The 24,883-nt window shown below is 53.0% G+C and overlaps 1 protein-coding gene across 6 annotated transcripts in view; it reads right to left on the minus strand.

Annotated features, from left to right (window-relative positions):
• COL27A1 (collagen type XXVII alpha 1 chain) overlaps positions 1-24,883 on the minus strand; it is a 156,843-nt gene that overhangs the window by 83,821 nt on the left and 48,139 nt on the right. For all 6 annotated transcript variants that reach the window (XR_010109099.1, XM_034928907.3, XM_063594253.1 and 3 more), the window contains 7 exons: positions 23,730-23,774; positions 23,064-23,117; positions 22,580-22,624; positions 19,146-19,199; positions 17,856-17,900; positions 9,028-9,081; positions 6,611-6,655 (listed from right to left, as the gene is read on the minus strand). Coding sequence is in view for 5 of the 6 variants with exons in the window: in XM_034928907.3 (XP_034784798.1) it covers positions 6,611-6,655; positions 9,028-9,081; positions 17,856-17,900; positions 19,146-19,199; positions 22,580-22,624; positions 23,064-23,117; positions 23,730-23,774 (342 nt within the window). In the remaining variant the exon portion in view is untranslated. The remainder of the gene's footprint in view (positions 1-6,610; positions 6,656-9,027; positions 9,082-17,855; positions 17,901-19,145; positions 19,200-22,579; positions 22,625-23,063; positions 23,118-23,729; positions 23,775-24,883) is intronic.

The following is a 24,883-nucleotide window of genomic DNA, read 5'->3' on the forward strand; positions in this document are numbered from 1 at the left end:
GCTATGATAGCGTCATTGAACTCCAGCCTGGGTGACAGAAAGAGACCCTATCTTTGAAAAAAAAAAGAGAGAAAAAGAAATTCTGCTTTCAGGTCCCATCAAATAATCTCACTGAGAAAGTGAGGGCTCAGTTTAACGGGTGATAATAATAAGCAAATGCCAGTTGCCAGCACTGTGCTGAGCACTTGACCTGCTTTAACCCAGTAATTCCTCACCACAGCCCATGAAGATCAGTCTACTACTGCCCCGTTTCATAGATGAGGAAACTGAGGCTCTGAGAGGTTAGGGCTCCAGCGATATCACAGAGTCGGGGCACCGCTGGGATTCACACTAGGCAGCCTGTCTCCAGAGCTTCTAGGCCATTCTGAGGTGGTCTCTGGAGAGGAGGGAGAGAAGCCGGATTGGAAGGGAGGCCAGCTCTCTGCAGAGAGCTGCATGTCCACAGGCCCCTCTGGCTGCTGCTTCTCTCCTTTCCTGGACGAAGGCAGCCAGGGTGGCCCGCCCAGAGTTCCCCCTGATGCACAAATAAACAGAGCGGGCTCTGCTGGAGGAGTCTTTCTCTGCCGGGGGCCAGGCAGGGCGGCAGGCAGAGGGGCCGCCAGCAGCTCGGGAACACAGGCTCTTTCTTCCTCCCTCCAGGCCTGAAGTGGCTTGTTGTGTGGGACTGAATTCAGTGCAGGCAGGATGGTCACCTTTGTGGGGCCTCGGGGAGTCACGGCACAGCACCCCACTCCCCAGGTCCCACTCGCTGCCTCAGCAGGGCTCTCCAAACTGGTCTGTGTGTGGTGGGGGCAGGGACCTGGCATGGGCATCCAACCCCAGGGGAGAAGGAATCTGGAAGAGAGACCCCTGCCTGCAGGCCACACCCGGAGAAGGTGCCAGCTCGCATAGGGCAGGTCCCCCTGTGTTGGTGGGACCCCCACATTGGGCTACAAAAGCATTTCCGGGAGGAACAAAGAAAACTCCAGGCCAGCATCCCCCGAGGGCAGCTTGCAGAGCAGCTGTCTACTGTGTACCAGACGCCCTCGAGGCCAGCTTGGCCGGAGCCACTCAGAATGTCATGTCCCCATGAAAAAGAATAATGAGTAAGTCCCTTAATTTGGACCCTGTTTCCACTTTTCTCTAAGCTCCCAGACACCGCACGACACGCTGTGCCCTTCATCTCACTGACTCCCACCAAGAACACAATCGGTCCTGTCTGTCACCATTTAAGGAACGCCCACTGTGTGCCAGATGCACGCTATCCACTTTGAACCCTCCTTAGCAATAGCTAAATGTCACTCCGGGCAGCTTTGCCATGCCAGGGATGATGCTGGTGGCTTGGACGCTCACCAGCTGCTCACAGTAACCCCAGGAAGTAAGCACCATTGTCAGTCCCACTCCATTTTACAGATGGGAAAACTGAGGCTTAGGGACAGGTGATGTAACCTGCCTGAGATCGAGCAATAAACAGGGGGCAGAGGCAGGACCAGAACCCAGGTCTGTCCATCCATCTGTCTGTCTGTCTGACCCCACAGTCCATGCTCACAAGGCCTGAGTTGGCTGTTGACCAAAAAAAAAAAAAAAAAAAACACTCAAGGTTGCCTTTCCTATTGCTATGTCTCACATGAGACAGGGCATCAGGTCAGGTTGGAGACTCAGAAAAAATGAGTTGTGCTCCCGACTGCCAGCCAGTGGACCCCCGGAGGCTAATGTGGGGAACGGCTGGTGCCCATCCTTCATGATGGTTGCTCACACATCTCACCTTCCTGCCCTGCTCTTCCTCCTTAGCTGTGACATACTTAGCCACTGACATATCTCCCCGACCCTGGCTCAAGCTGTTTCCTATACCCGGAGTGCCATGCCCACCACTGGCATTGTTAATGCCCATTTGTCCTTCGGCCTCCAGCACTAACATCACTTCCCTGACCCCAAGACCAGGTCATGCCCCTGCTGTCAGGCCTCAGAGCCCCATGCCTCTCGCTCAGGGCCCTTCTGACACTGACCATCCTTTCTGCGTGTGCCTATGGGGCCACCACCTGTGCTGCCCCCAGACCAAAGGCAGGTGCCTGCTCTGAGGACCTCACCTCTGTGATCCCAGTGCCTAGCACAGGGCACAGCTCTGAGGAGGTGCTTGGTAAAAGTGGCTTAATGATGGTGAAAAAGAAAGCTAAACATGCTCACTTATAATCCCTCTGAGGACTGCCTTTGAAGGCCAACAATGCCAGGCGGGTTAGGGACAGGGACCTGGAGCTGTGGTCAGTTCTGGCTGCTGTGTGGTCTTACTAAGCACCATCTGTCACACCAGAACAGCCCTGGCACTGCCCAGTCCATGCTGTCACATACACGCTATCTCTGTTCAGCACAGAAGTCTTGAGGAGCTGGGGATATAGTACAACAGTGGAGAGTGTGAGCTGTGACAGGCCAGGTCCAGCTGATTGGCTGTGTGACCTTGGGCAGGTACTTCACCCTCTCTGAGGCTCAGTTTCCTTAAGTGTAAATTGGTGGCCCCACTTCCTACCCTCAGAGGGCTGTTGTGACAACTAAAAACTTGGCACAGCGTTGGGCACAAGAGGGTTTGGCGCATGCCAGGTGGTGGGGTATCTAACTTTGCTTTACAGACAAGGAAACAAAGGCAGGTGATCATTTAGTGGCAGAATAAGGTGGACAAATCCATTGCCACTCACATGCTGGGTTTGTGGCCAGATCACATGTTCTTTGGGTCTCATTAAATTGTGGAGGAGCCAAAATTTCCTCTGTGTCACTCTGAATAAAAAGGACAGAAATCGTCTTTGTTGAGCAGATTCTGGAATCAGGCACAGTTTTCTTGAGGGCCTGCCAAAGGGTTTCAGTTACTCAAAGAGGGCTGTGTGGAGGCCCTCTCACCTCTGAGGCTGCAGGGAGCCACCGGTGGCTCACTGGAATTGAGGCATATGGACCCAGGTGACAAGCCCGACACTTCCACTCTCTAACTGGTGACCTCGGCTTCGCAAGGCCTCCCCAGCCCAGTGCATGCGTTGCACACAGAGCAGACAGACGCTCAGTAAATGTTAGTTTGTCCTCTCACGCCCTTCCTCCCGGCTGCAGGGACCCGGGGGACGGAAGGAAGGTTTGGCTTCAGTCTGCATGCAAATTGCTTCAACTGACTAAACAGAGGCATTGAATAAATTTGAATTTCCACTAAAATGATTATCAATACATGGAATTCCCATTTGCTCAGCTAAAAACCCACATCCTCTGGAAAACCGTAGGTGACTCACAATCCCTCTTCCTCTTTAACTTCTGGTTAGAAAATTCCTTTCCTTTCCAGCTCTTTGGGGAGACGGTTTTTTTCCCCAGGCACAGAAGCTGCTGTTCCCAAAAATCCAGGGTGGAAGGAGGCATTTGCTCAGGGAGCAGAGGTGATTTGATGGGCTCAGGCCCAGCCCTGTGATCCCACAGTTACAGGAGAGAGGACACTTCATCTTGGCAGTGAAAAGAATCTAAAAACTGAGGAATGAGGCTGAAAGTGGCCAAAAAAAGACACAGCATGAAGGAACCACAAGGCAGAACAAATCAGCTCTGGGAAAAGGGGGTACCATGAAATGCAGAAAGGCCCAGGGCTCTGCCCCCAGTGCAGGCTGCTCAGAAGCAAAAAGAGGAGTGCCCTGGACTAGGACTTGAGATTCATGGCCCCCATCCTCACCTGCCAGGTATGTGACCTTGACCAAGGGCCTCAGTTTTCCCATTTGCCAAAAGGGTTTCTCCTAAGAGACACTGCAAATAGCGTTGCCAGACTGGACAATTAAAAAGACAGGATGCCCAGTTAAATTTGAATACCAGATAAACAATGAGTGACATTTTAGTATAATTGTGTTCTAAATATTGCATCTGACATTCAAATTTAACTAGGTGTCATATTTTATCTGGCAACCCTAACAGTGGAGTGCAGCAGACAGCGCAGGTAAGAATGACCTTTTAAAGAACCAGGAGGTACCAGCACTTTGGGAGGTCGAGGCAGGCAGATCGCTTGAGCCCAGGAGTTGGAGACCAGCCTGGGCAATGTGGCGAAATCCTGTCTCTACAAAAAGAAAATACTAAAATTAGCTGGGCATCATGGTACACACCTGTTGTCCCAGCTACTTGGGAGGCTGAGGTGGGAGGATCACTTGAGCCCAAGAGGCAGAGGCTGCAGTGAGCCAAGACTGCACCACTGAACTCCAGCCTGGGAGACCCAGTGAGACCCTGTCTCAAAAAAAAAAAAAAAAAAAGAACCAGGAGGGCTATGATGCTGTAGTCCAAAACCCCACAATCTGTGTTTATTCCACTAAGCAATATTCTTGCTCCTCTCAGGACCCAACCTAGTGAACGCTGGGATGATGACAAATAGGAACATGTGCCAAGGATGACAGACAGGATATGTAAACATCCCTTCAGAAAGGCTTTGGGACTGGAATTGTTTAGCCTGAAGAAGGAGCCCTGGGAAGCACAGACAAAGACCATTTTACACCTCAAACAGCCTCACTCAGGGACAGTGAGGACGACTCGGGCTCCATCCACAGGAAAACTCCAAACAAAGAGAGCTCTGTAGAATGGACTAGGCTCCCACAGAGGGAGAGACTTTTTGCACTGGAGGTGTTCAATTTGGAGTTTAATCACCATATGACCAAGATGCTCCAGAAGGGATTCCTGTTGGGCTTAGAGAGGGTCAGATTAGAAGACTTCTAGAGAGTTCTCGAATTCCCATAGCAGATATTTCTTTTTCCAAAGCATTTAGGTCAATGCCTTGTGCCAAAGAAGGTGCTCAGCAAAGTCCTACTGAATGGACATCAGGGATGACAAATTTATGACTCATGTGTTGACACTTCCTCAACCCCAGCCAAGGCAGACATCACTTATCAATTGCAGCACTCTCTCCCACCAAGTTCCAATGTGACTGTGAAATTTTTGTCAATTCAGTAACCCGGATAGCTGCTACCAGGTGTAAAATATCACGTGTGTGTAATATAATAACACCAACAATAGCTATTATTATCATAACTAGTACTTCTTGAGTGCTTACTACATACTAGGCACTTCACATATTAATTTATCTACATCCTCACTCACAACAATCCTCCAAGTTAGGTACCACTATTGTTCCCATTTTACAGATGAAGAAACCGAGGCATAGGGTGGTTAAAAATTTTGCTCAGGATTGTGATTACATGAGTGGTAGAGCTAGGATTTGAACCTAGGTGGTCTGGTTCCAGAAACTGTTCTCTTAGCCACTGGACTGGAATGGACTGTGTGTTTCTGTGGTTCTAATAAGAGTGGATACAATGATCCCATTTCACAGAGGGGATCCCTGAGGCTCAGGGAAGTGAGGCCAAGGTGAAGTTCAGTCAGGAGGTAGCAAAGTCAGGATTCAGACACAGAGAGCTCTCACCTCCTGCCCACCCCACCCAGGTTCTGCTCCCACTCACCTGAGCAGGCACAGATGGCCACGGGGACATCTGGGCCTTCTTCCCAGGACTGGCCTTCCCTGAGCGATGGGGTCCCCTGCCTCCCTCAGGGACCTCCTCCAGCCTCCCTCTGAGCAGAATTTCTCAGTACAGTTGCTGGAGTGGTAAAGCTGGAAGCTCATTTGTCAAGCTAGCAGATAGTTTACTTGTGTCCCTCCACGGGCCCCCAGACTCAAACCCCATGAGGAATGACCCAATGGACAGGGCGGAGGGGGCATCAGATTATGGGGACACTTGGAGTGTCATTTCCCAGGCTCTGACCGCTCACTGGCCCCTGCGGCTGGGCCCAAGGTTAACACTCATTCCACTGAAAGCGCAGCAGGGGCCCTGGCTTTGGCTAGAACCACTCCTCGAGGCCTACACCACCTGGATGGAGTCAGGTCAGATCGCCTCCCACCTCCTCGTGTATAGGCCTCTCTCAGTCCTGGGCATTTCAGGAGGTAATAACAAGAATTATTATAACAATATTTTCCACTAGCACTTACTGGGTGCCAGATCCTGTGCCAAGGACTACACATATGATGCCTCCTTTAATCCTCATGGCCACTCCAGGATGATTCTGCTATCACCTCTATTTCACAGATGAGGAAACTAGGCCCAGAGAAGGTAAGTGGCTTGGCCCAGGTCACACAGCCAGGATGTGGTGGGCCTGTGACTTGAACCTAGGTGGTCTGCCTCCAAAGTCTGCTTGGAGGAAAAGAGTGCAAAAGACCACCCTGCCAGCTACCTTCTCCCTCTGGACCTGGAACACCTCGCTTGTGAAATAAGTATGCCATCACCACTTGCCCACACCTCCTTGCAGAGCAACGGCCATGCACGCAGCAGGTGTGAAAGTGCTTTGGCAATCTTGTGTTCCAAGTGCTCATCTCATTTAACCAATAAGGAAACAGGCCCAGAGAAAGTGATCCACCTGAGGCCACACAGCAGGGGTCTCCTCCCTCAGCCGCCCGCCCTCCCCTACCCACCTTCCCCTATCCACCTTCCTCACCCAGGTTGGTCTCTCCTGGCCCCCCAGCCCCTCTGGGGGTTTGATGAGAGAAGGGTCTTTTCAACCTCCCCTGCAGGGCCTGCTCCTGGCTCCCCACACGCTGGCTCCACCCTGAGTCTCCTCAACACCCACCTGCTGCCCCAGGCATCAATGTACTTACAATGAGGCCGGGGACTCCAGGGGGGCCTGGCAGGCCCAGTTCTCCCTGCAGATAGAGAGAGACCAAGGTGGTTACTTGTCCCATCTCCCTCCAGGGCCCCTCCCTCCATGTCATCCTCCACACAGGCACCTGGTGGGGTCTTTCAGAGCTGAACACTCCTTATTCCTGACCACAGGCTCCAGCGACTTTCCTGAGCCTGGCCTGGAGTTTGGACCACAGCCATCCCCTCTCTGTCATCAGCTTTCCACATCTGTCAAATGGGGAGGTCGGACTTCCAAATCCAGTATCTTCCCATTGGAAGCATAAAGGAATGAGCGGAATCGCGATCAAGGTCATACAGACGTGCATGGTGCTTCACATTTCACGCTCATTTTACAGACAGGAAAACTGAAGCTCCAGAGGTTAAGTGATTCACCCAAGGCCAGGTGCAAGGAAACGACAAAGCCATGAGGGCTCCAAGCTGAGAGCCTCTAAGCCGGCCTCCTTCCCTTTCTCAGCCGGGAGGTGCTGTGGCCCTTGGAGAATCCTCCCCAGCACCCCACACCCTCACATTTCCTTCTTCCAGGGGCCCCCAGAGACTGGAAAGAGTTCTAGCCTGGGAGTCAGGAGACGAGGCTGTGTGTGTGATTTATCCCCCTATACCTCAGTTTTCTCGTCTGAAACATGGATCTTCCATGACCCACATGAGAAATGACAGGTGGAAGGGTTTGAGTCCAGTTCAAAATGGAAAAGTGAGAATAAAACTCCAGGGCTCTAGACATTGTAATTAGCAATGAGAAGTAAGCAACAGCCTTCACTTCAAATGAGAGGAAGAAATGGACATCAGGTCTTTTCTGTTCCTCTATGCCAGCAGCATAAAGACATCCCTGCCGCTCCCCAAGGAAACTCGCAGAATGATACTGCATATCGCTAATAGTTAATCTAACAAATGCTGTATTGAGGGAGAGGCTCTGGTTTCCCCCCACCCCATGCCTTTGCTGGTGCCCCTTCCTCCACCTGCAATGTCTCCCCACCTATCTCCTCATCCCAATGCACATGTTACTTCCCTGTTCCCTTCTCCAAAGAGGCACCTGGGACCTCTCTGATCCCACCCATCCCACTGCCTGTCGTGTGACAGAGGAGGGCAATGGCCCATGAACTCCTCAAGGGCAGGACTGTACCCCGGATTACCCAGTATTTTACACAGCCTCACCCACTGAACCTGTGTGATGAGGCAACACCTTGGCTGCCCTCCTGTCATTCTCACAACGGCTTTTTTTTTTTTTTTGAGACAGAGTCTCACTCTCTTGCCCAGGCTGGAGTGTAGTGGCGTGATCTTGGCTCACTGCAACCTCCACCTCCCGGGTTCAAGCAATTCTCCCCCATCAGCCTCCCAAGTACCTGGGATTACAGATGCCTGCCACCACGCCCAGCTAATTTTTTGTATTTTTAGTAGAGACGGGGTTTTGCCATGTTGGCCAGGGTGGTCTTGAACTCCTGGCCTCAAGTGATCTAGCCGCCTCGGCGTCCCAAAGTGCTGGGATTACAGACGTGAGCCACTGCGCCCGGCCTCAGGCTGGAATTCTGATCCCCCCAATTTGCAGACAAGGAAACTGAGATTCAGGGAGGTGAATGGATTTTTCCAAGCTCACACACCTGACAAGTGGTACAACAAAATTCAAACCCAGGTCCGTAGGGTTCTGAGGTCAAGGCTATAATCCCCAAGGGAGCCTGGCTGGGTCAGGCTCAGGGAGCATTTGTGGAACTGAATTAGCACCTAATCGGGTGCTGGTTATGAATGCAGCAGCCACCACTGCAGAGGGCACAGCTGGCACAGCTGCTCAGGCAGGAAGCCCCAGGGGGAGATGGGGAACCATGAACACCTTCTCCCACCAGGGCCTGGAGCCGGGAAGGGAAAGACAGACTTGGCTCCCCAGGGCAGGCTGACCTGGCTCCTCGTGGAACAGAGCCTGGGCCTCTAATTATTTACAAACTCTATAAACATGCCTGTGGTGGAGATTCCTTTGGAACTCAGCTCTTCCTTTTCTCCAAACACGGCCTGCAGACTGTTTGCTTCCCCATGCCTCTGCCGGCCCATAAACATTTCTGATGCTGTGTAAGATGGCAGCAGCCAGGGCCTCTCCAGTGGGGAGTGACCCATGAACCTTCCAAAGTCCTGGAAATGGGGTGCAGCCTGGAGCTTTGGACCCAGGGGCTCAGTGGGCTGGGGACTCTTACAGGGGGGCGACAGTGCAGCCACAGTAGACAGGAGCCTAGCGTTTAGAGACGTCATGTAATTTGTCCAAGGGTGCCCAGCTGGTACTTCACAGGGCTGGGATTTGACCCAGGTCTGTCTGACCCTGAAGGGTGGGCTCCTAAAATCTGCTGTGTGTTCACTCGGAATCTCGCTCCTGTTCCCAAAGACTTGAAATACTCACAGGGTTTCCATCCAGTCCGGGAGGGCCTCTTTCCCCAAAGACTCCAGGAAACCCCTGGAGGGCATGAGAGAGAACAAACATCTGTAGGTTAGTGTTGTCACCTTCAGGGTGGGCTTTGATCCAGACCCCCAGGGGGGACACAAGGACAATGTCCAAGCAGTCTCACTCCTTGGTCATGGGCAGACAGTGCGGTCCTGAGGTCACCCCTACCATCGACAAGCACCTGCACATAAAGAATTTCTCAGGGATCCTTTTATTTTCTACTCAGTCTCTGAAAAGAAAATGATACCCAGCTCCCCAGCATGAAAATGCCAATCCCCTATTCTGAGATCTGGTCCTGATGGAATGGGAAGGACAGAGACTAGGGGCAGGAAGCTGGATCTATGCCAGTTTTAAGAGCCTCTGTTTCCCCACTGGTCAAGGAGGAGAAGGCCTCTGTTGCATTTCCCAGCTCAGACCTTCTCTGATTGTGGCACGTTCTTCAAAAGCCACCCAGTGAACTCATGATCCCCATTTGACAGATAAAGGAAACGAGGCTGTGAAAGAGTTAAGTGGCAAGGTGACACAGTCACACCACCAGTGAACATGAGCACAGCCTCCATAGGTGTTCAGCAGCTCAGAGAGATGCTGAGCTGCCCGGCCCAGGCAGGTCTGGCCCTCTCGCCCCATCCCTGACCCCACTCTGGAGGCCGCTCCACGCTCTGGGGAGATAGGCAGCTGGAAAAATATCAGCTGTAAGGACGCCTTCGGGGGCCGGGGACAGAACTCCATTCCTACTTCAAAAGGAAAAGAAAGTCCTCAAGCTTGGAGTTGGGGGAAACCTGTTCTCCTCCCCTCCTTGAATTCATATCATTGTTTTTCCAGGGAAATGTAATTAAAAAAAAAAAAACAAAGCACATGTTTTCCTGACCAAGTGAATGCTGGGGCTATGATTCAAATGGTAAACATTCCTCATGGAGGATGATCCTGTTTTCGGTTTCTAATACTACTGGAGGAGTCCAGTGAGTACACTAAACCCAAAAGACCAAACCTATAAACAAAACCCAAGCCAAAGTCTCTACTGGTTAGGTAAAGACACCTTGAAATGTGTGTGTGTAACCAGGTGTTTAGCCTGGCCCTGCCCCGCAGCCCTACTCCCTTTAAATCTCTCCCCTGCCAGGAAGTCCTCTTGGATTGACATTCACCCCATAGAAGGTGTGGCTTCATTCAGACACCAAAAGGAGGAAACGAGAAGACGATAATGAAATTCAGACCAAGGTAGTCACTTTGCATGCAAGACTTCATTTTGCATTTGATATCTATCTTTGAGGGAAAAGTTATCAGTCCCATTTCACAGATGGGAAAATTGAGACTCGGTTAGGCAACATCACATGGCCAAGGTCATAAAGCAAGCAGAGCCCAGGTCCACCTCTGGAGTTTGGCATGTTCATATGAGCTATGCACAGGCAAAGCCTGGTATGTAGAAGCTGCTCAAACGCGTGTCCAACTGGTTGCAGAGGGTGGCAGAGGAGTGTGGCAGGGGAGGGTGTGTGTGTGTTTCCAGATCATGTCTTTGTGGGGGCATATCTGACCTTACCCAAGCTTCCTCCCCCACATCTTTAGGGTCTCCCCTGGTAAATTCCAGTCTCACCTAAACCAGCTCTTCTTGGTCATGCTGAAGGTAGATCGTCTCACCTCCTGGGACAAGAATCAGCCAGGTAGGCTGTGTCCAGGGGATCCTTCTTTTTTTTTCATGATACAGGGTCTCACTCTGTCATCCAGGCTGAAGTGCAGTGGTGTGATAACTGCTCACTGCAACCTCTGCCTCCTAGTGATCCTGCCGCCTCAGCCTCCCAAGTAGCTGGGACTACAGACGCACACCACTACACCTGGCTAATTTTTGTATTTTTGGTAAAGATGGGGTTTCTCCATGTTGCCCAAGCTGGTCTCGAACTCCTGGGCTCAAGCGATCTGCCTGCCTTGGCCTCCCAAAGTGTTGGGATTACAGGTGTGAGCCATGGCGTCCAGCCAGGGGCACCTTCTGAAGGCATTGAGTTCCCACCTCTGGCCTCTGAACTTTGGGGTAGAAGGACCTGGTAGGAGAGGAAAGCAACTCCTTGAGACAAGGGCAATGTTGTCTGGCTGGGCACCTGGCTGACTCCACATGGCCTACAAGGGACAGAACTTGTAGTCCTGCCCTGTTCTCCAAGTCCAGCATATGGAGATGGCCTGCAGATGAGCCCTGGCTCTCCTCTAGGCTGGCTGTCTGACCTTGGGCAGGCCCCCGCACTTGACCCTCTGTCCTGCTCAGGTTGGAGGTGTGTGATCTCTAAGGACCCTTTAGGACCCTGTGATGCCCAATATATTCACATACAGCAGCTGCCAGGCAGGTCTCAGACCCATGGGTCTGCATTCAGAGGCCATTCCAGGCTGGCCAGCCTGCCCCAAGACAGTCCTGACTGCACCACCCACAGGCCTCTTGGGGCCTCAGTTTTCTTTGCCATCCAAAAGGGAGTGCTGTGAGGATGAGCTGAGATGCCATATGGAGAGTGCCTCAGTGAGGGTGCCTCACTGCCACATGGGAGGCCTCAGCCATGTGAGGGAATGTCTCTGAGGTATAAGCAAGGGAGAGACGGTCATCAGAATTTTGAGTCAGTTTCTGGAGGGGAGTAACCTCTGCAGACAAAATGCAGCCTGAGTCTAGCCAGAGGGCGATGATGGTGGGATGAAACAATCATAGCAACAGTAAACCCCAACAGCGTGACCACTCAACAGGTCCTATTATTGGCTGCATTTTTGAGATGAGGAAACTGTGATTCTGAGAGGTTAGCAAATGTTTCCAAAGTCACACAGCCCTGGTATAGCAGAGATGAGATTCGAACCTAGGCAGTGTGACTCCAGAACCTGTTCTCTTAGCTACAACTGGACACTGAATGAACAGATGGACTAGAACCAGCCTACAGGCTCTCCAAGGGCTCATTAGAGCCCTGAGCTAATGTGCAAAAAGGAATGGCATGATTGATGCTGAGGACTGGTTCTGCTTGGACATGCTGAGGGCCTCCAGGAGTCAACCCCTGTCTCCATCTTCAATCTCCCTTCCAATGGAGGGGTCAAGCAGATGACCTCTAGGAATCTAGGGTTTGTAATTAAGAGCACAGTGGTTGGAAAAAAGAGCTTTAAAGGTGCTGGAACAAATCTTTGATTGGAACAATCACAGATGGTCTAAGGATGAAAGGACCCGAGACGTTCTTGACGTTCACCACCTCATTACACCAATGGGGAGACTGCAGCCCAGAACACACCCAAGACCCCCTCACCCACTACCTTGCCTCATCCCTCCGCTACTAAGTGGCAGAGCCATTTCCAGCAGTCACCCCAGAGCTCCCTGGGTCTTAGGGTGGCGGCTGCTGAGCTGGAATGTATAGCCCCCACTTCAACCCCATCTGCTTCCCTCTCTCTGGCCATGCCTGCATGTGTAAGGCGACCACATGGCATGCATGCCCAGCCTGGCCAGCAGCAGGGACCTTCCTCCACATGCCCGAGCTCCTGGCTGCAGCAGGCTGGCCCCAGGCCCAAGGAATGAGCTTGGCTCCCTGCCAGGGCCCCAGCCACGTGGTTTCTCTACTTTCCCAGGTCGGGCCCCTCTGGAGAACTGAACACTTCATACTTGGAGCAGAACAAGGCCCAAGAGGAGATAGAACAAGGCTAAGGAGTGAGACTCTGCATTCTCTCTTGGCCACAACAACTCAGAGGAATAGAGCTGAGGACAGGGACGGTCCTCGCCACCACATCCAAAGCAGGATGCCAAGGAGAACTCAGAAGGCCATCTCCTCCACTCTTCTGCCTCCAGGAAGTGTCCACCCCAACCGTCTGCTCCAGGGGGTAGGATACAGGGGCAGAGAAGCAAGAAACATTTAGAATCCAAAGTCCCCCTCATGCTCCTAAGGCTCAGGTCCCTGGCCTGCAAAACAGTCAGCACTGTCCCACTCACCTGGCAGGGCTGGGCTGAAGAAACGGTGAGATGTTTCTAATGCAGCCCCTGGTCAACTCTAATGTGCCATCACTACACTAGTTAGGGTTTATATCAAGAGTGGGAATATTTAATAACCTCTAGGAGAAGCCCGCAAAAGGATCTTGGAGAACTTCTTACCAGGTGGACATTCTCCAAGGCCTGGAAGTTCCTGCTTAAGTCTAACCTGCATCCTTCCTGCTGCACTCGAAGCAGCCATATTCTTTTCTAGGTGTGCAGGCTCCAAGCGTGCTGACATGGAAAGACCCCTGAACTTTCCCAGCCCCTTTCTCTCATGGTCTAAACATGTTTTTACCCTGCCCTCCTGAAATCCACTAGGAAATCTACTCAAGAAAAGTCACCTCAGGGGACAAGCAGAAAATAGGAAGGCAGAGTTCTCTCCAGGATTCCAGGGGCACCAACAGCCTGGGTCAGCTCTGGTTCACATCTGGGTCACTGGAGACCACACCCCCAGCTCACAGCATCACCTCAGCTGAGAACCTTAATCTGCTTTGGCCTCAATTTCCCTACTTGGAAATAGGAATTCTCTGTTACTTGGCTGCTTGCTGCCTGTAATCTGAGAACTGGAAAGAGCCATGAACTTGAAGCCCAAATGCACTGTGTTAGAAGCCCTGCCTCCTCCCAGAGGACTGCGCGGCCTTGGGCAGGTCCCAGTCATCCCTGAGCCACACCCCAGGGAGTCGCTGCCAGGGCTGGGCCCTTCCAGCTCTAAGCTTTAGGGTCTTCCCTCCGGACTCACTGCATGAGGCCAGCCATGGCAGTCCTGGCCAGGGGCTGTGAGTAAAGCTGTGCATGGTGGCCTGCCTTGCAGGGCCATCCCAGCAGGCTTGAAAGTACATTTGGAGAAGACAGGTAGAAGGACTCACAGCAGCATCTTCCTAGCCTGCTCGTAGAGACCCTTGGCTGGGAAACATGGCTCAGTCTCTCACTGTGAGTGATACTGAGCCATGCCCAACAAGCCAGGACAGGCCAGGAGAAACCCATTCAGCTCCAGCCAAGTTGGTAACATTTTCTACCTGGACCCCTCGCCAGAAAACCACAACACGTTCTCTTAGCAGGAGGTATGAGGAGGGATGAGAGCTGTGGACCAAGCTTTCCTCTGGAGGTTGAAGATGGGAGCAGAGAGAAGAGGGAGCCATGTGGAGAGTACCCTGCCCTGGAAAGCAAGTGTTCTGGATTCAAGTCTTGACTTTGCCAACAACTTGCTGTGAGATCTTAGGCAAGTGTCTTGCCCTCCCTGGGCTATGTCTGCTTATCTGTCTGAAAAAGAGTTTGGGCCAGGCCATCACGAAGGTTCCTATAGCTCTGATGTGCTTTGACCTCCACTTTCTCTTCCTCAGCTCCCGTTAGTAAAAGACTCTGACACATCGCCCTTCCAAATTGGATACTGAGGAGGCCGCATGCACGGGCCCGAGGTTTTGCCTGCTGGGGAAAGACTGACTACAGCAAAATCATCACCAGCCCTGCCAGAAATGACGCCAGCTGCAATCTGGCATGAAGGAATTCAGCTCATTCCCCTGTCACTTCCTTTTCTTAATAAGTGCCTAGAAACTGTCTGGCCTAAAGCTTGGATAAGGAGGAAAAACCATTCATGACAGGAGCCCCCAGCCCTACCAGACAGATCAAGGGGTTGGGAGCAACAGCAACAGAGGGATGGCCCTAAAGACTGTCCGGGGTCTTTAGGCTGAGAGGCATGGCAGACTCAGAGGCCCAGTGGAGACAGAGACCAAGCTGTAGGGACTCAGCCGATGTGAAGTCCCATTACGTACACATTAAATCATATCTGATGCAGATCTCGCCGATTTGCTGGCCATGGTGGCTGGAACAGAGTTGAGGGTATTTTCATGGCTCTCAAGGGTATTGCACGGGTCTAGGGCTGAAAAGATGTTTCCCTCCACCCACATCTGACACCCCAGTGCCAGGGAACAACACGCCTGTCATGAAGATCAGAGCCTAGTCTTAGAAAGTTAAAGGCAAGAAGCAAGGAAGCAGACAGAAGTTCTCAGTCTGGCAAGGCTCAGAGGGTCTATGGACAAATGGCTTTGACAGTCTAAGCCTCAGTTTTCTCATCTGGAAAATGGGGATAATCGATCTTGCCTTAAAGGTTCACTGGGAGAATCGCATGTGGTTCAAATACTATGCACACCGAGGGCCTCAATACACGTTGCTTCCTTTCACTTGCAGGGGACTTAGGGTGCAACCATGCCTTCTTCTGGTTATTCATCGTGTTTATTGATTGTCTCTACCCTTAAAATTTGAGCTTCATGACAACAGAGATTTTTGTCTGTTTTGGCTACAGTGTTATCCTTAGTGCCTGGCATAGAGTAATATATTCAACGAATAATCTTTGGTTGAATGAGGAATGAATGAGTGGCCTTATCTCACACAGGCAGGATAATGGGACCTCAAACCTGGGACTGCCTTCTCAGCCAGGCCATGAACAGGGTGACTTTGTGCTCCAAGAAGAACACAGGTACACGGCAGGGAGAAGGTGGATGAAGGGGCCGCCGGGAGGAGAGATGAGGAGGATGCAGAGGATGGAGTAGAAGGGGGAAACTGAGGCATGGCCCTGCTGACATTCCTTGCTGTGTCCGGTTGGAGAAGAGGCCATAACATGTCCAGGCTTTCATGGGTCTTGCCTCTTCCATGCTCAAGAGACTCCGTACCCCAAGCTCTAAACAGCTACACTCTGGCACTGGAGTTGAAAGCTCTGGTTGTGTTCTAATCCAACTGTGACACTGAGCAGCCATGTGACCTTGACCTAATCATTTACCTCTCCGAGAAGCAATCTCATCTGTAAAGCAGCAACGCCTGGCCCCAGGATAAGGTCCTGGGTCCAACGGTAAGGCTCCCAGGATGCGTCTGAACAAATCCCCCAAAGGTGGCCCTGGAGGCTGGCCTGAGTGTTGGGGCAGGGCCCAGCTGAGATCGCCTAAGCAAGTCAAATCCTCCCACTCTGCAACTTAAACCATGGGAAACCAGACCCAGCAAAGGTGAAGTCATTGGCTTAGTGTCACACAATACAGAGATCCCCTCAGCCATCCAGGAAACCTTATTCCGGGCTGCTCTATTTATTGAGCACTTACTATGTGACAAGCACAATGATCTTACTATTGTCCCCATTTCTCGGAAGAGAAAACTGTGGTTCAGAAAATTTGAACCAAGCCTGCTCCTTCCCCAGGGCCTTTGCCTGGAAAGGCACACAGCTTCCACGCTTACCTCATTGAGATTCTTCATAAAGCGAGGGAGATTTTCTGGACTAACTTACTCAAGATCCCAACCCTCAAGTACGCCCTGTCTCCCTACCCTACTCTCTCTTAGATTCAGCACTACCTGACCTTCATTTAATTGTTCATTCTTCCATTTCCCCATTCAGTGATTGGGTATCTGTCTGTCTGCCCCAAGAGAGTGGGAACTTTGTCTTATCCACTGCTCTGCCCGAACAAAGCAAAATGCTTGGCCCATAGTAGGCATTCAACAGATATTCACGGGATGAACAGATAATCACTGGATGAACGAATCTCCTTGCCTGAGGTCATGCTGGCTTGAGGGACAACCCCATGTGCCAGCCCAGCCCTCTCAGACTCCAGGTCCTTGCCCTGAAGCTGGGAGCATCAGGTGCTGCTCCTTGCCCAGGTCTAGGTGTCAGGTGTTGGACCTTAGAGAAGACTGCCTGTTCGGGCCACAGAGGGGTCTAGGTTGGGGGTGGAGGGACCTCCTCTGTCAGCTCTTTGAGGCTTTTTTCTTTTCTTTGTTTTTCCTCTTTGGCCCCCAGAGGGCCCAGGTTAAACGCTCCAACAGCTAACATGCCCATCAGTGGCAGAAGCACGGAGAGGCCCCTCTGAGCACTCTCGAATGCTCCAGGCCCCCTCTTCATACTCCCTTCCTCACCAACCACCAGTGATGGGAGGCCCAGACTTGGTCTGACCATGGTTCCAAGTCAAGGAGTCAACCTGCAGGGCAGTGGCAGAGGGACCCTGGATATCTCATTCTGCCTCTCAGAGCCTCAGTTTCCCGCTTCTCAATAATTGGAATGAATGATCTTCCTTCCAGGTGAAGAGTCTAGGGAACCTATTTTTATAATATGACTGCCAACTAGGGACCCTGAGAGGCTGCCTCAAGCGGCCACTGAGATCAAAGACACCGGGAACAAACCAACTGAGTTCCAATCCTGGCTGCATTGTTTACTCGTCATGCAAGTGACTTAATCTCTCCATGCCTTGGCTCTTTCTCCATGTTCTGCACATGTCCAAACAAAGGGAAAAACAATTTCCTCCCATGATGGGGAGCCATAGAGAAAGCTGGTGAATTGGGGGTCACCGCTGAGCCCCTCTTTCGGTCATGCCTGCTGTGGGCACTGCCCATAAACCCCATTGTCCTCTGGCTTTGTGTGTGCATGAGCAAACTGGACAGAGCCGGATGACACCAAGACGATGTGGAGACTGAGTGTTCCCTGAGATGGGAGCAGAGTCACCTGGTCTAGCCAAGGTCCCCCGGTCACAGCAGACCCACAGACACAAATACCCTAGACAGAAGCCCCCCAGACACAGAACTGCACTGGAGAGCCACTGATGCCCACAGGGAGACAGGAGCTACCCCAGAGGGGTCCAGAGCCCATGGAAGCCCCAGCCCCAGCCAGGCCCCAGTCACGCCGTGTGCCAGCAGCAGGTCCTGTGGCCAGACAACCCCACATGCGGCCCCCACACTCAAAGCAGGGGGAGAAGCAGAAGATGCCAGGCAGCAGGTGGCCAGGGCAGCGTGGCCGTGGGAAGTGGGGTTCCCCGCTAGAGTCTGCGTAATAGACACGGAAAATCTTTACCGGCATACCCATCTTGCCCCTCTTGCCAGGAACGCCAGGCAGGCCCTGCAGGGGAGAGACAGGGGAGAGGTCAGGGCAGGATGCCAGCAGGGACAGCCAGGCTTCCCCAAACCAGCCCAGAGCCACCCCCGGCAGGAAGTCACAGAGGGCCTGGAATGTGTGCCACTTGCGTGGCGGCCCCAGTGACATGCACATCAGACGGGTGGCAGGGTCGGGGTCTGTGGTGACCTAAGAGACAGAGAAATGCCAGTTCCTGTAATCAGCAGGTGCTTCATAAAGGCTCAGGCTCCAGCTGTCCTAAGGTTCTCTATACCCAGCTTATGGAGGTTACAAGTGAGTTCCCATAGATACGGGCTCAGGTTGGGAGGGGGCGGGGAGGAAGGTCCCGAGGCCACCACCCCAGGGGGCTTCTACTGGACCTCCAGGCTGGGCCAGGGGTCTGTGAGAAGCTCCCACACCATCTTTTGGACTCCTCTGACTTGGTCTGGAAGGACAGGGTGTCTTAGGAAATCTTAGCACCCACTGGCCACCACCAAACCAGCCCCACCACCTTCCCCAGACAGCCGCTCCCCCTGGCTGCTGGAACTCCTGCCACCTGCTCTTGCTGTCCCCACCCCCAACCAGCACATTTTACTCAAGTAAACCAACTGATCTGTCTAAAAGAGGAATCAGCAGATGGTTTCTGGAAAGGGGCAGATAGTGAATATCTTTGGCTCTGTGGGCCATACGGTCTCTGTTACACCTACTCAACTCTGCCATTGTAGTGAGAAAGCGGCATTGACAATATGTAACCAAATGAGCAAGGCTGAGTTCAATAAAACTGTTTGCAAAAACAGACAACTGGCTGGATTTGGCCCATGGGCCACCGTTTGCAGACCCCTGATCTATACTATAAAGTGGGCCTGGTGTTCATTGGTTGCAAGTCCTCAAGAGGCTCCGCATACCCTCAGAACAGAGTTCCTTTTCTAACCTTAGTCCTGGGCACCTAAGACATTGCCCCAGGGTCCTCTCCAGCCTCAACTCCCACCACTCTCACCCTCTCACGCAGCACTTTGGCGGTGTTGAGTGTTAAACTTGCCAAGTTACCGTAAATCCCTGACTTCGCACATGCTGTTCCCTATGCCTGGAATGCATCTGCCTTGACTTGTCCCCTTATCAGACTCCTACTCGACTCAAGTGCACCTCCTCCAGGAGGAATTCCTTGACTTCCCCAGGCTGGTGCCTGGCAGGTTCTGCTCTGTTTGGGCAGGGGTGGCTGTGGATGGTGAATAACCAAAGAAGCAAACTTACTCGTTCTCCATCAGACCCTGGCAGGCCGAAGAGCCCTGGGAGCCCAATGTAGCCCTAGGAAAGAGAAGAAAGGGGGTCAGAGCGGTCAAGCAGTGAGGTGTGGCTGGCCCAACCTGCCGCAGCCCACCCACCACTGCCATCCCACATCCCGGCTCCTCCTCTTCCTCCCTGGTGGCAGTGGCAGCTCCGGTGGCTCCTCGATGACATAGGCCTTGAGGCAAGTGTATATGCCCATGGACTGCATGGTGCTGGCTTCCACGATGTAGTCCAAAGGCACATACCCTCACGCCAGGGAAGGGCACAGGCGCTCGCCGGCAGGAGGCCCGCCCCGCGCCAGGGCTCCAGGACCTGCAGAAGGAAGCTCGCGGCTGGGTTAGATGCTAGCACGGCACCAAGCCCTGCCCACCCCCAGGGACGCTGGTAGGTGCCCGTGGCTCCTGCCATGGCTCCTCCTAGGCCTTCAAGGTCCTGGATGTAGGGCTTACATCCACCTCTGGCCGCCTGAGTGCTGGCATTAACTAACAGCGGCTGCGAACCAGGAGTGCCAACATTGTGCCAGGCACATGCATGCTACCACATTAGACTCTCACAAGGACCCCCCAGATTGTCATCACCCACACTGGACAGACAAGGAAACTGAGGCTCTGTAGATAAAGCAACACGACTAGTCAGTAGTGGAGCTGTGAATTCTCTTCGGGAATTCCTAATCAGTTCAAGGGTCACCCAGGGCCAGCTGACTCCACAGCTGGGGCTTGTCACCATTCTGGGGCTCTTCCCTAGGATGCATCTCATTTACTCCCTCCCAGCCTTTCCTCACTCTCTCCCCTCCAACAGGCATGTCCTTCCCATCCCTCATGACTTCTGAGCCAAATCCTTCAAAGCCCAGCTCTCATAAGCGCTCTCCTTGGGCAAGCATCCCTGATACACCAAGCCGGAAGCAATCTCTCCCCCCCAACCCCAATGCCATTTTTGCACCTCAGTAGCATCCTTCTCCACTTTCTCCCTTGTATCTTCATTATTTGTGTTCATGCTTCATGTCCTCATTAGCCTGGGAACTTCTAAAGGGCAGTAACCTCGCCCGGGGCTTCTACCACTATCTGCGTGCCACTCTTGGTGGAATGATTTAATAATAACTCTAACAAAAGCTAATGTTTATTGAGCACGAATGATAGGCCAGGCCTGCTGTCAGTGCTTTGCATATATTAAAGCATTTATTCCATCCTTACCACACCCCGAGGAAGTATTATATTTTATTATTTTTTTATTTATATATATTTTTTGAGACGGAGTCTCGCTCTGTCATCCAGGCTGGAGTGCAGTGGTGCGATCTCGGCTCACTGCAACCTCTGCTTACCGGGTTCAAGCGATTCTCCTGCCTCAGTCTCCTGAATAGCTGATCACAGGTGATCACAGGTGTGCACCACCACGCCCAGCTAATTTTTGTATTTACTTTAGTAGAGATGGGGTTTCGCTATGTTGACCAGGCTGGTCTTGAACTCCTGGCCTCAGGTGATCCACCCGCCTTGGCCTCCCAAAATGCTGGGATAACAGGCACGAGCCACCGCGCCCAGCCCCGAGGAAGTATTATTACTCAGCCCCCTGTAGAGGTAAGACCATTTAGGCCCAGAGAGGTGAAGCAACTTGGCTAGGACCAAACAGCTGAAATGTGGTAGAACTGGTATTCAAATTCAAGTCTTCTGACTCCTGGGCCTGGGCTCCTAACCACTCTGCATACTGCCTCTCCTCAAACAAGCAACCAATGGAGGCTCACAACCATCTCTCCTTCCCTGGAAGGCCAAGAAGCCACTGAGCCTCCTCGTTGGCATCCAGCATGATTAATATCCATAATCTGAAAGAGTGCCATTTACTGCCATTCCAAATAGGGCTTATCTCCCAGATTTACAGGTGAGAAAATAATTGGCTGAGAGAGGCCCAGTGACTTGCCCAAGCTCCCACAGCTAGCTAATGGCAGGGCAGGTCTCAAAGCCTGTCATCCTGATTCCAAAGCCTGCCCTCTGCCTACTTCAGAAATATGAGGCTGGTGGTGGCAGGGTTGGAAGGGCAGCTTGAGTGACTCACTGCTCATCCAGGCTTCCCACCCAGGGCTGTGTGGCCTGTAAGAGACAGGAGTGCTGGGGCCAGACCAGTCCTCTCCTGCTATGTGGCTTTGAGATGCCACCAGCCTGGCAGGCAAGTCGAGCAACCCCAGATGTCATTAACATGCCCTGTCCTTCTGGCAGGTCAGGAGATCAGGACTGGGGCTGGACTGAGAAGACCTTTCTCCTTGGGTTTAGGGGGTCCCTCTGGGGGAATGGCCCATGGGAGCAGCAGAATAAAGGAAGAGAGGCCCAGCACCCTGGGACAAGAGCCTCCTTAGGCCCTGCCTCTCACAGTAACCTCCTGGGGAATGCACCTCCCCGCCCCCACTCCCGCCTCCCCACACTCTCCTAACAGCCACCAGTCGGCTGCAGGGATTAGGGCTGAGACTGCAACTGTTCTGTCCTCTCCCTCCTGCCAAAATATAAATAGCTTTGGCTCAGGAGCAAAGGATACGTGATCTGTCCTGACCGAGGACTGTGTGACCCCCTTCCTGAGCATTCCTTGAGAGGCAGCAAGTCCAGGCCTCAGAAGACTTGGGGTCCTCATCCCAGATCCACCTTAGGCGTGCAGTGTAAGCTGGGGCCATCCAGGCCCCGCCATGAACCCAGTTTCTTTGTGTGTAAAAGAAAGGACTCCACCACATCAGCTCTAAATCTTTCCAACTCCATTTACCCCATTCGGTCCATCCAGAACCCTCTCTGTCTTCCCACAACCCACATGGGAGTCCCCACCTGGTGGCCCCCTCCTGAGCTGTCAAGTCAGCTTGACGTAACCCGACTAGAGGTACAAATGGACATCATGACCACTGTAGAGGTAGGCAACTGAGGCTGATCGCTACTCGGGGTCTGCTCCATGGGGGCCTTGAAGGAAGGGGAGATCTGGAAACTCCACCAGGCTGCAGGCTTGGGCAGCATTCCCACACCAGGTGCCCTCCAAAAAGAGTGGTTCCCCCCAGCCCTCAGTTGGGAGCAGGAGGGAGGCCTCTGAAGATTCGACGACAGGCAATTCAAGTGGCCCATACTGGCTCCCTTGTAACTTGGGATGAGCCAGGAGACACAGCAAACAAATGCCTAGTTGTTTGCAGCTGGACTGTGGCCAAACCCCCAGCAGAGTCTTTGCTTCCCAGACTTCTTGGCCATGGGGACCAAGCGGTTTACCTGGCTCAAGGGTCTCCCATCACCCATCCCTCCTGCTGCCCCTCTGCTGTCCGGGAGCACTCAAGTGGGAGGGCCTTGGCTCTCCTTATAGCTCTGACCTCCCATCAAGCCCACTGGAGGGACAGGTGATGCTCACCTAGAACCCCATCCATGTGGCACTGGCCAGGAACCACTTACCCTGCTGCCTTTGGGGCCGGGATCTCCTACCGGTCCAGGTAACCCCTGAAACACAAAACACAGAGGGGCAAGGACATATGGAGACGCTCTACCTGCTGCCAATCCTGGGGCAAGTCCTGCCTCTCTGGGGCCTCCGCTGCTCTCTTTGTAGAATGGGGGTGGGGTTAGATCAGCGATCTTTGGCCTGACCCCCACAGCCCTAGGATCCCAGGGAGGTGGCTGGTGGGTAGGAGGGAGACTGAGTAGGAGGAGCCTCTGGAGCCCCAGCCCCGCAGAACCAGACCTCCTCTTACTATGCAGCCTTATCCTGTGCCTGCAAAAACAGGCTTCCTTGGTCCAGTCCCCTGGAAAGCCCCCTCCTTAGGGTCCACCCAGCAGGTGCAGCTCCTTGGCCCCCAGCCCACCACCTCCCTCTGCCTCGGGGCACCTGTGGCCATCTTCACATCACCATGGCCACAGAGCTTCCAGAAGCCATATACTGCACCTGCCTGCCAGGGTAACCTTTGGCCCCTGGGCTGCCCTCAGGTCCTGGCTGCCCCTGCAAAGGAACAGAGAGAAACATAAGGAAAAGAAAGACCCTGCCCAGCTCTGGGTCTGGGGGACCCTGGGAGACTGGGGCTGACAATGAATAAAGAGAGGGGCAGGAATGTGAGATGGAACAGGAGGAAGGGGAGGGCCCCCAAGCCCACCCCTCTGTGAAACCGGTCAGACCAGCTCTGAGGGACAAAACCCCCTCTGCTTGCAGCCCAGGAATAAGAAATCACTGAGGAGGCCTGGCTGGTTCTCCCATGCTGGCAGGGCTGCTGTTTGACTTGGGCCAGGCTGGCCAAAATTCCTGCAAACCCCGTGGCGGCGTGTATAATATCCCCTAACATCGCCCGGAACAGGCCAGCTATTCATGGCTCCAACTGGCGTTGTGCGGCTCATGCCAACATCAGGCTGGCATGGACTCTGGCTCTTTTGGGCAAATGTGGCTGGGCGAGAGAGGTGGGGTGGACTGGAGTGGGCTGGGGGCCCCAGCAGGGTGAGAGGCAAAACAGCCTGGCTCTGGGGCTGGCTCACAGAGCAGGATCTAGGGAGGGGGCCAGAGACAGGTAGGGGCTGGGAGGAGGGACAGCGACCAGGGCAGGGCTGAGGCTGAGGCCCTCACCTGTTCTCCGGGGTGCCCTGCCGGTCCAGGATAGCCCTTGTGTCCCTGTTGAGGGGGGAAGAAGCTGCATCAGGCAGGGAGGACACATCTGGTCCTGGAGATCGCAAGGGCGCAGCCTCCCGGCCTGCCCTGTTCAGCACCGTATGTACTGCACCCGGGATGGAGTGTGCACTCAGTAAAGGTTCCCCAGATGGATGCAGATACCATGTGAGGGTTCACATATTCCTAAGGTTTTCTCTCTGCTCCCAGTGGTTCTTAGGCCAGAGGACATCATGAGGGTCATTCACTGCTCTGGCAGAGTAGGTGAGCTGAACTGGGACAGAGCAACTGTGACCAAGAGACGGTGTATCGCAACCATTCCTTCTGAATCAAGAGAGAAGGCGAGACCGTCTCTCAGGGCTAGGATTTGTCAATGGAGGAGTAAACTGAGTAGGACTTGAGGTCTGGACTGTGCTGAGCCACCACGTCACACGGGATGCTGGGATTCCCTCCCCTTTCAAGACCTGCCCCTTCTCATAAAGCCCCCATCACACGCCTTGACCACATATATTAAACAAAATAGTTGTTTCCCTTCTCCCATCGGCCCCAGCTCCTATTCCAGGGAGGGATAGGCCATCCAGATACTGATGAGAAGGACTCTGGCAATGCCCCAGTACCAACCTTGACCCTCTGTCCTGATGGCCAAAAGGCATGTCCAGGCCAGGCCTCTGAGTCGAGAGAACCAAGCTGAGTGTGTGCTTTCAGGTGGCACCAGGTATAATCACCTGAGCCATTTCATAAGAGTAAGGTCTCCAAAGGAAACCTCAGACTTCAAGCTTCCATCAGATGGGGGGCTTCCATTGTGCACAGGGTAGCCACACTCATCCATGTTAGACCCTCTTACGCAGGGAGCTCTGGGCTTGCTTTAGATGCTGTCCCTAACTTATTATGCAACTTTGAGTGGGTTCCTACCCTTCTCTGAACTTCAGATAAGGGAGTTAGAACTCTTGAGTCCCCTTCAGCTATGATGTTTTAGAACCCTAGAATTTGAAGACTCCTCCAGAGTCTAAAATACACACACAAGACCAGAATACACACACGCGCACATGCACGCTCAAACCTGTAGACCCTCTCTATGTGCTGCCGTTTACCCAGGACTACGTGCATAATAGATG

This window comes from Pan paniscus, chromosome 11 (assembly GCF_029289425.2).
Source record: "Pan paniscus chromosome 11, NHGRI_mPanPan1-v2.0_pri, whole genome shotgun sequence".
Classification (NCBI taxonomy): domain Eukaryota; kingdom Metazoa; phylum Chordata; class Mammalia; order Primates; family Hominidae; genus Pan; species Pan paniscus.